At 38.0% G+C, this 11,543-nt stretch overlaps 1 protein-coding gene across 1 annotated transcript; it reads right to left on the reverse strand.

Annotated features, from left to right (window-relative positions):
* Positions 1–140: 140 nt before the first annotated feature.
* On the reverse strand, positions 141–6,346 carry LOC145933706 (uncharacterized). The gene is made up of 3 exons (XM_083033684.1): positions 4,633–6,346; positions 2,750–2,838; positions 141–1,872 (listed from the first exon to the last, which is right to left on the reverse strand). Exons 1-3 carry the CDS (start codon positions 4,883–4,885, stop codon positions 1,465–1,467), a joined length of 750 nt encoding a protein of 249 aa, XP_082889810.1. The 5' UTR covers positions 4,886–6,346; the 3' UTR covers positions 141–1,464.
* Between the last annotated feature and the right edge of the window lie 5,197 nt (positions 6,347–11,543).

Raw genomic sequence — 11,543 nt, forward strand, 5'->3', positions numbered from 1 at the left:
AATAGATTATAGACAATTCACATGCATCTCTTCCACATATGGTATGTATATATACTATATATATATATATATATATATATATATACAGGGTGTCTGGTAATAGTCGCATCAACCGTCGTGTGCAGGTAGAGCTAGTTAAACCGAGTAGAAAAGTCCTCTACCATTTTGCGATATTCTCAATAATAAGAGAGAAATAAATTAAAGAAAATCAGCCAATTCGCGCGATGATAAGCGTGCGACGAGAAGAGACAGCCCACTCGGGGGTCCAGAGTTAGCGCTACTCGTATGGAGTTACTGTCTTTTGTAAAGCGCTCCTCCCCGCTTCATCGCGCGCTTAGCAACCGTGTAACATTATACTGTTTCTTTTCGCCGCATGCTTAGTAACGACATAAAACTGGGCTGTCTCTTCTCGCCGTCGTCACGCGAATTGGCCGATCTTTATTAATTAATATCTCTCTTATTATTGAGAATATCGCAAAATGGTAGAGGACTTTTCTACTCGGTTTAACTAGCTCTACCTGCACACGACGGTTGATGCGACTATTACCGGACACCCTGTATATTATATAAAACTTTAGTAATATATATAGCAATATAGAAAATGCAAAAAATACATATGATATACGAGGGATGACATGTGTCTCGCCTATAAAGTTTTTTCACCGACTAATATGCGAAGGGTCCCTGATTCGAATCCAATTCGAACCAACACATCCCATATGTCTGCTTGGAAAATTGTGGAAAGAAGGAATGGATTTGAAGAGAGAGGAAAAAAAGCAGGATTAGTTGAAGGAGAGGAGGAAGAAAAAGGGAGAGGAAAGAAGTATAGGGAGGCAAAGGCGGATAGGAGGTAGTGAAGAAGAAGAGAAGAAGGAAGGAAAAGAGGGAAAAAGGGGAAAAGAGAGAATGTAAGATGGAAAATTGTAAAGCATATAATGATTGTAAAGGTTCGAGAACGCTCCTACCAAAAGTACTTTGTATCACCAAACATGTGTCGTATCATCGTATCATATCATGATCGACTCTTATCATGATACGAATACGCTGATTATGATGATACACCAAGATACAGATATTTACAACCCGTATCCGTATCTTGTACCTGTTTTTCAATTTTCCATTTAGCACTGTATTTTAGTTCCACATTGCCTACTGACAATGTTTCTCTCTCTCTCTCTGTAGCTGCTGCCAACTCCATTTTTCTTCATTATTTAATGAAGAAGAAGACTAGGAAAGCACGAATGGTGAATAAAAATAATTTTCGCAAATCGCGAAATGTACAGTGGCTTAAATTTATTCCGCGACTTCAAGTTTCAATATGTTAATGGACAGTACAAAAACTTCACAAGAATGTCGCCAACTGAGTTTGAATACTTGGTAAATTTGATGAAGAAGCAGATTTCCGATTCTGTCCGATCAAGATTGTGTTCGATTGGAACTGTGTCCGATCGAGACTGTGTCCGATCAGGACTGTGTCCAATCGGGAAATATTGTTGTGTCCGATTGGTATTGTGCGGAACTCACTCTATTGTAAAATCCTCTGTTTGCCTTTACAAACAACCCCATAATATCACTTTCCAGATTTGTTCTCACATCTTCATTAAATTTCCTTAATTTGACCGCAACCAAGTTTCCAAAGTGCTGGCAATCATCTTGTATAGTTTGACTGCTTGTTTCAAAAATTTCAAAAGCTTTGTCGAGGCGTCTATCTTCCATTATAACTTTCCTTTTGCGTGAAATTACAGAAGCTGGCATTTCATTGAGAGCTGATGTTGATTCAGTATTCTGATCAGGATCATCAACGGCCTCTTCATGTTTTTCTTCTTCACTTTCTTTTTCAATTCCTTCGCAACTGATTGTATTACTTTCTATCTGGGGAAAAAAATAAAAATCAAATTAAGAAACTGCAATGTGAACAGTCTCTCTCTCTCTCTCTCTCTCTCTCTCTCTCTCTCTCTCTCTCTCTCTCTCTCTCTCTCTCTCTCTCTCTCTCTCTCTCTCTCTCTCTCTCTCTCTCTCTCTCTCTCTCTCCCCCTTCCTCTCCCTCTCCCTCTCCCTCTCCCCCTCTCTCTCCCCCTCTCTCATTTTTCTTCTATTTTTTTAAATACCAAGAATAAAGAACGCAGTATTAGCTATTATCTAAATAAAATTATATAGATGATTATATAGATGATTATCTAGATGAAATTTTGGCGTCATCTTATCTTTATATAGATAATAAAAATATGTATTATTTATATCTGCAGCTTAGATGAAAAAAAGTGTTTTTACTAAATCTAGACGAATGTTCAGATAATTTGGTTTAGAGTCTTAGCACATAAATATATTTAAGTAGTAAAACTTGAGCAGTAAGCAATAAAAATTTATAAATAAAAGTATATGTGAACATATTTTTATATCTCTATTTATAATTTACATTTTTTTTATAACTGTGTTTACATAAGTGGTCTTAAAAATAATATTATATCTGGAAGTTATTTAGATAAATCGCCATATAATTTTATCTTTTATCTAGATATATTTAAAACAAAATCATCTTCATCTTATCTAAGATGAATTTACATATATTTTCATCTCATTTTTATCCAGTTAATTTTAAAATCATCTAAGAACAACACTATCACAAGACTATTATATGGATGCCATCAAGTACAAGCACTCAGAGACTCTAAACTAAAATTTATTACTTAAATATAATTTAAAGTAATTATATAACTATAAATAAATTTAAATTTTTTCGAATACTTACTACAGTGTTAAAAGTCCGGCGGGGAGTGTTTTTATTCAAGAGGAACTTTAAACTATCAAATGCAAACCATGTGCTCTTGTAAATCTCATCTAAACAAATTATAATAACAAATTAGTTATAGATTTGTGTATGAGAAATTATAATATAGCAATAAATAATATTACTTAGTTAAGCTAATTTTCTTTATAAGTTGCATAAAACTTTTATAAGGCCAATAGAATACAATTTTTGTATTAATATTAAAAAATTTTTTTTAAATATGGGGTTCACACATATATATATATACAAAATACCACTGTGTGATATGAATTAAAAGGTATGAATTGGTGTCGATTTCCCAATCGAATAAATTTATTTCATTCACGTCGACGTTTTTGTCTTGTTCACTTGTTCTCTTCTTGAGATTTCAAAAAATATACAGGGTGTCCCAGAATGATGGGGACTAAATTCGTGTGCAGATTCCTGGGATCATTTGGGGTGCGTTCATAAACCTTACCCTATGAGGTATAGGTTAACTTTACGGGGACTAGTCAGGTGAATGTGTAGGGACACATCGATCTCCAAGGACTACCTAAAGTTTATGAACGATCTTGAGGTAAAATGATCGCGTAATATAAATTTGTCAAATGTAATTATCATCATATTATTTTGAATAATTATCTTCATCACTGTTTATTTGTAGAATTCTAATGTAGATGAACTTCAATCTCAGTTTAATTTACTTTTTATTTTTTTTTAACTTTTAGAATTAGAAAAAGATGAAAAGTAAGTTAAACCAAGATTAAAATTAATTTGCGTTAAAGAAGTGATATATAATATTTAGAAATAAATGAAAAAATCATACAAATTAACAATTAGTATTAATAATCTTATCGACTTCTAATATTACTATATATTTACCATTCATTATTCAATGTTCGAACTCCTTCTCATCTCCACCATAAAACATACCTCCAGACATCTTGGAAGATTGTAGGATTTCTTCAAGTGGTAAAATGTGAAAAGTGCGTTTCTGCGCATGACGGGTAAACTCTATCTCAGTCGCGAGCAGGGTACATAAGGAGCACCCTGGGTAATTCCTCAAGAACTTTCTGAACACATGTGGGTAAAGGTAGCTTTTCCACCATTGATATGTTTTTTGACTTTCTGAACGAGTTCAGAGACATTTATACCCTGCGGGTAACGTTTACGAACGCAGCCTAGGAGACGATTTTTCCTCAGCAAAAATGTCGAGAGACCAATAATTTTCGAGTTATAAGCGATTGAAAATAAAGGGTTTTTCGCAAACTAAGCCTTGTGGAAATAAAATAATAATAAATTCACATTCTTCAGTTAATTTCAGGTAGAGTTTACTTTAATAGAATTTTAATATAAGGCTTAATTACAAAGATACATGATGGCAAAAATTGGAAACATGCAAAAAATAATGACCTCCCTCGACATTTTCGCTGAGGAAAAATCGTCTCCAAATGATCCCAGGAATCTGCACACGAATTTAGTCCCCATCATTCTGGGACACCCTGTATATTCATTTAATATATGTTATCAATAGCAAACGATATTTATCAATGAATGAATCTATCATTGATATGAATGAATGTATTGTTATGAATATTTTATAAATTGTCGCCTACATAGTGAAATAAAATAATGATTTATATATTAAGTATATTCATTAATTTAGTTGGCATGGTATTGATAATATATAATTATACAGACTATTATTACACGTATTTTGTTAACGTCTTGAAAAGAGTCATAAACAATGACCGAAACGTCGAAAAGTGAATGAAATAAATTCATTTGACTAGGAAATCGAAACCAATTATTTCTTTCTACAATTGCTTTTTTATAACAAAAATTTGCGTTTTTCAAATATTTACCTTTTTTCGCGCGCGCCGCGCGCGTTCCCATACTCTTTTTCATCTTTAATTTTTCTCTTCTTAAAGCAGAGAGAAGATATTCCATCTTTTTTTTGCAACGCTCAACCAATATTCCGATATCACGCGCGATTTCCTCCCATGCCTCATTTCTTTTTAACCGATTAAAATGATGCGGATCCGTTGGATTCCAAAGAATACTTTTTTGTTTGTAAATATCTATGAATTTCATCACTTTTTCTCGTGACCACTTCATTATGACCAGACACGAGTGACCGCTAGACACGAAGCAATAATGCTATACGTTATCAGATTGAGATAGGATCGAGATAATGCGTCCATAATGGCCTAGTTTACATCGGTCTAGTTTACACCGTTAAATCGATTGGTACGCGCATCAAGTTGGTGCGGATTAAACATTTGATTAGTCCCTGTTTACAAAGATCGATTTCAAAACAGATTAGGTTTTTAACGAAACAGATTAGATTAAGTTTTTAACGAAATATAAAAATAATGGAAAGAGAACAAATTATGATATCATTTATGTTAGTGTTTAAAATTTTAAATATGCAGCAAAAACGTTTAAAAAATGTGATAAAATGTATGAGGATGAGATTTGATGCGTTTACAGCGTGCTGGCATCTTTTGATACGCGTACCTACTTGGTCTGATACTCGCGAGTCAGGAGTATCGAACCAAACCATACTAAAATAATCCACGAGCGTTTATACCGAGTGTATCAAACGATTTGATACGGATATAGTACTTGATACGCGTATCAAATGATCGGTGTAAACTATTTAAGCCGCGTCTACACATGTGTCGTATCACCGTATCGTATCATGATCGCGTATCATGATCAGCTAAGTGTGGACGGGGCGCCGTATCGTGTCTGCGTATCGTGTTTACGTATCGAGATAATACGCAGATACGACTATGATCCATTTGGAGTCAGTATTTGGCCGAAACATCAAAGAAATGATACGTGATACGGATACAGACAGTGTGGACGCATTATCCCGATCTTACTTCGATCCTGCTTCAATCTAATAATAACGTATATAGGAAAGTAACGATTCCAAACATCGATGATTTATCCTTATTATTATACAAATTAAGTTTTTATTTCCAAAATATAAACACAAAAGAAAACGTCTAGACTTGCCAAGAGATATATTTCATTATTTATTATTATATCTTGTAGAACTCGAAGTACGGCTTGCGCCTTTCGCTCAAGTTAGGGTTTTAATATCTTCGTGTAACAATAAAATAATACCACTAATGTCCTTTACTCAAGTCAGTATATTAATGTTGAATCTCTCTTTTACAATCTATACGCACTTGCTCGCTTAGCCGATCTAACCTTCCTTCCTTTTCGCCGTCCGCGCCATCTACTCTTATTGCTAGGATATATCCCCATCCCGATTGATGCGCGCGCTTACAAATATATCATACGTCTTACAAGCTGCTAAATTCGTTAAATTTCTGACAACATCATTGTTATCAAAACAACCGAAGATTTATTATACTTATATCTTATAAAACCGTTAAATTGCTTACACGTAGCATAGCTATGTTGAGACATTCTCCACAGCAGGCTACGTGATATGGACGTTCTAGGTGGAAAACTAAATAACAGATCCAGATACAAGATACTGTAAGACTAAGGGTACTTTCCGATTCACGCATAATGCGCATGAAGTGACAGAAAATCTATAGTTCATGTCACGCATATTATAGATTCTCTGTCACTTCATGCGCATCATGCGTGAATCGGAAAGTACCCTAGTTATACCTCACCCATGTATGCGTACGGGTGCGAGAGCGCTCGCTAGCTGCGCGCGCCGACGTTGCGGAATGCGTTCTCTCCGGTCTTCCCGGAGATCACTGCGCGCGACCGTGATTGGCTGTGCCAGTCACGTGATTCAGCGAAGATGATGAAGAAGGCGGATGTAATCCGGGAGTCTTTGTTAGAGTCTCCGACAGCACAGACGTGCTGCCGTAATATACACGTTTTCAGTACATTCAACACGTGTCCAGTAATTATCCCCGAGTTCAGAACAAGCTCTACCACATTCATCCTCTCAGATCCTGACACTCCTCAAGAACAATACCCCTTTTACAGTTCAGAAGTGGGATATTGAGCTTTGTTCTACGCGGTTTATAGAAAGTTGCAAGGTCAACAGACTACGTGCTTGTTTTTCGGACGGACACATACGGTTCTCGTGTCATAGACCGTCGAGTTTTCACCGGTCGTGTTCAACACATACGGTTCTCGCGTCGTCTAATTGACTCTCGGGTTTTCGCCGGTTGTGTTCGGCCGCATGGTCATTGAGCCAGTACGGCATACCGGCATCGTTTCATAGCCGGGTCGCCGCCATTAATTGGACAGACACTGCAGTGAATAATCTGCAATTGTCGTGAGTACATTTATGGTGCGTTGGTCTAAAGATTTCAAGTGCCTTTCACGATCAGACCTCATACGGCATTCGAGTCTGGTGCATGGAATTTTTTTTGGAAGCACGCGCCAAACACGTGCTTGAAAGGACGCCATATTGTCTTGCCGGCGCGTTCGTTTTTTGCACGCTGAGTACTCATGATCGGGTGCGCGCGCATTGTCTTTTGTTTCACCGCGCGGGAAACTTTTCGCGCCAAAGAAAGGTTAACCTCCGAGTGAGGGTGGCCCTTCGCTCGAATAGAGTTATAATAAATCGTCGACATGAATCTTCAACAGCTTGAAGAAAAGACTCTGCCTCAACTACAGGCGGAAGTTCTGCGTTATTGATTGAGTCCTTCGAACGATCCGGGTGTCTGCATTGATCTTATAATGTCACATTTGGAGAGGAATGGACCTCTGGCGGATTTCCTGGGAGAGGACACATCTGCGCCACCTGCAGTTTCTACAGCTACGGATACGGTACATGTTGCCACGGTTACGCAAGTTAATTCGTCAATTGGCTCTAGTTCACAGTCTGCCCCAACGGAGGGTTCCCTGTTGCAAATGTGCTCAATGGTGTTAGAGCAGTCACGCATGCAACAAGCAATGATGATGGAACAGTCCAGCATCAAACATTGATGCAGCAGATGTTCGCAACCATGTCCATTAACAATAATCCAAGCTGTTCCACTCCGATGGGCATAGTCAACGAGCCTACAGTATTTTCTGGCTCTACGCAGGAGCAACGTCCCAACATATCCACAGCGTCTACGTCACACTCAGTCAAACTTCTATCAACACACCTGCCTGATTTTTGTGGCTCAGAGGAGGAGGACATCGAGTCATGGATTCTTACAGTAGAACGTGTAGCAGCAGTTCATGGAGTTTCAAACGACATTCTATTGCTGGCTGCCACGGGCAAGCTCAAGAAAACTGCACGTAAGTGGTTTGAGCTCAATTTAAGTAACTTAATAGAATCTTGGGCGTTCTTCAGAGATCCATCATCAGACGCTTTAAGCGTACGGTACTTTTCCATGTAGCACTTCAAAAAGTGAAGGCTCGCAGGTGGAATTTTCAAAAGGAAACCTTCCAAGACTACGCCATGGATAAATTGATTATTATGAAGAATCTGCGGCTGCCAGAAAAGGACAATATTCATTTGCTCATTAGTGGCATCGGTAGCAGATCATTAAGAGAATTGGCTACTGCGATTAAAGTTTCATCGATAGATGAATTTTTAGAAGAAATGCATCACATTACTTCTGCTTCTGGAGAAGTTTCCAAAAAATTTTCGACTGTCAACGTGAAGGATCAAGGAGTGAAACCCGTCTCATCAGTTCCAGTCAAAAATGAATACCAAGCAAAAGATTCATTTTGTGTTTATTGTCGCGCTAGAGGCCACGTACGCGACAACTGCTTCAAGTTAAAAGGCAAGGAGAGGCAAGCAACTGGTCAGCCTAACCTCAAAGTTGCCGCCATGGTATCAGCGGTGGAGCAACAAGCTAAGCCCGCAGAGGTCTCACCAGCATCATCAACGGTGGCGATAGTCACCCCGGACGTGGACAGAAAGATCGAGGTTAACGACTCCCGGCTTAAGGTCGTACTTATTAATAAAAAAGATTGCGATATTTGGGCTCTTTTGGACACGGGAAGTCCGATCTCTCTCATCCGTCCGTCAATTTTTCAAAAATTTTTCAATTCGTTTAGTTCTTCCGATTTTTCTAATCTTAGTTATAAAGCTATAATTCCCCAATTAGTATCATTGGTTTAGTATCAACACAAATTGTCTTACAAGTTCTTCCTAATTTGGTAACTAATATTGAGCTGCATATCCTGCAAGACGATTCTTTTTCTCTCGACATGATAATTGGTCGCGATTTTGTTAAAAATAATTCGATCTCTGTCCTTTACAACCCGGCTAATGGGGAATTACAAAATAAAATCTTGTTATTTCAACAAATAGCTTTAACAGAAATCGCTATATCTAATCAACTGGACGATTTTAAGACAATGTTGTCTAATATTGAAACTGATTTTGATTCGGATAGTAAAGATCAATTGATTTCAACTATATTAGAAGTTGAGCACACGGAAGTATCACCAGTGCACGAACAATACGTAGTAAAAGTGGCACTGAAGGATGAGTCAGTTTATGCTTATGCACCCCGACGCTTTGCATGGTCAGAACGCGTCCAGATGAGAGATTACGGACAACTTTCTTCAGAGGGGCATTATCAGGTATAGCACGTCACCTTATTGCGCTCGCGTGATACCAGTGCGGAAAAAAAATGGTACGTTAAGGTTATGCGTTGATTTACATCCCCTCAATGATCGAGTTATAAAACAAAGATATCCTTTTCCTATTATAGAGGATTGTCTTGCACGTTTGGGTAATAAGAGCATTTTCACTCTTTTGAACCTTAAGGATGGGTTCCATCAGATAAGATTGCATCCCGATTGCACAAAGTTTTTTGCATTTGCGACGCCAGATGGGCAGTTTGAATACACCCGTCTGCCGTTTGGTTTTTGTGAATCTCCAGCGGAGTTTCAAAAGCGGCTGATTCATATTCTTCAACCACTAATTAGAAACGATAGCGTAATAGTATACATTGACGACATTCTGATCCCGTCATCGTCCATTAAAGATAATCTAAATATTCTTAAAAAGGTGCTCTTATTATTAAAACAATATGATTTTGAGGTTAATTATAACAAATGTTACTTTCTTAAAAAGGAAGTCGAATATTTAGGGTATGTGTTATCCCCGAATGGGATTACCCTGAGCGCGCGACACACAGATGCGATATCTAAATTCCCGCAACCGAGAAAAATGGTAGAATTGCAGCGATTTTTGGGTTTGTGCAATTATTTTAGAAAATTCATAAAAGATTTCGCTAAAATCACCAGACCTCTTCAAAATCTTTTGCTTAAAAATGCAGAGTTCGTGTTTGACAATAATTGTTTGAATGCTTTCAATTCATTGAAAGAAGCTTTAACGTCTTTTCCTGTTCTTCTTATACAATCCTAATAAGGAGACCGAACTTCATACGGATGCTAGTGCAATAGCATTAGCAGCCATCTTATTTCAAAAACAAGATGCGGGCCAATGGGCCCCGATCTCTTATCACAGCCAAACCACCAACAAAGCGGAGGCTCAATATCATAGCTATGAGCTAGAAATGTTGGCGGTGATAAAGGCTATAGAGAGATTTCATATATACTTATATGGACTCAACTTTACAGTCGTGACAGACTGTCACGCGTTAGTCTACGCTCTAAATAAAGCGCACCTAAACCCAAGAATCGCTCGGTGAACATTGCGATTACAAAACTATCGTTTCAAAGTGGTCCATCGCGAGGGTAGACGCATGGTCCATGTCGACGCGTTGAGTAAGGGTACTTTTCGATTCACGCATGATGCGTATGAAGTGACAGAGAATCTATAATATGCGTGACATGAACTATAGATTTTCTGTCACTTCATGCGCATCATGCGTGAATCGGAAAGTACCCTAGGATAGTGGCGGCCTTCGAGTAGATGCCGCTTGAAAGAGAGCTACAGTTCAAGCAATTACAGGATGCTAGGATTAAAACTATCGCGGAAGACCTTGAGTTTGCGAGCAATGATAAGTTTGAGCTTATCGAAGGCCTCGTGTACAAGAAAGGACCCGAAAAACCTCGTTTTGTCGTACCGGAATCAATGGTAACTAATGTTATCAGAGTTTACCACGACGACATGGCGCACTGTGGTCCAGAGAAGACAGTTCAAGATATCATGTCAAACTATTGGTTTTCCTCTCTCAGAAAGAGAACGCAGGAACATATAGATAATTAGATATTGACTGTTTCTTCAGTTGTGACCTCATTCGGACGTCCCGGGCGCTCAGCATCATTCGTGCTTGTACGACCACAATGAAATTCAGTGAACCACTTGTGAACCATTCCATGCGACGGAGCAGAGTCCCCATAATACTTTTTTAGCTTTTCTTCAGTTTTCTTAATGGTTTTTCCACGCAAAAAGTAATGTTTTATTAGCACACGAAATTCACTTTTTTCCATTTTAGCAAAAAACACAAACTTATCCGCTTTAGAACGCTGCCAAAAAATTTCTATTTGACAGATCTACTTGAAACTTGGTGTGTATACTTAAATAAGATGGTAAATATCAGAAATAAAATTAGATTGCGATTTGAGTGCCATATCTTGTAAAAGTCACTGACTTATCGAACTGCCCTCGTATGTCAACTTTGAAGCTTCGTATCTTGGGAACGGCTTGTGCAAAAGATCCACATAGGTAGTGTTTTGAAAACGTCTCGACGAGGGCTACAAGAATGTACAATAAAAAATGGGGGGTTCCATTTAAGAAAACATCGATGACCTTGAGCTGACCTTCAATAGGTCACTCAAGGTCAAGTCCATATTTTCGTCATCTGTCCCCCTTCAAGTCCTACAACTTTTGCCTGAAACATTTTTCCGT

The sequence above is a fragment of the Prenolepis imparis genome, unplaced genomic scaffold, assembly GCF_030444845.1.
Source record: "Prenolepis imparis isolate NDT839.2.m4 unplaced genomic scaffold, iyPreImpa1.0 SCAF_3, whole genome shotgun sequence".
NCBI classification, from domain to species: domain Eukaryota; kingdom Metazoa; phylum Arthropoda; class Insecta; order Hymenoptera; family Formicidae; genus Prenolepis; species Prenolepis imparis.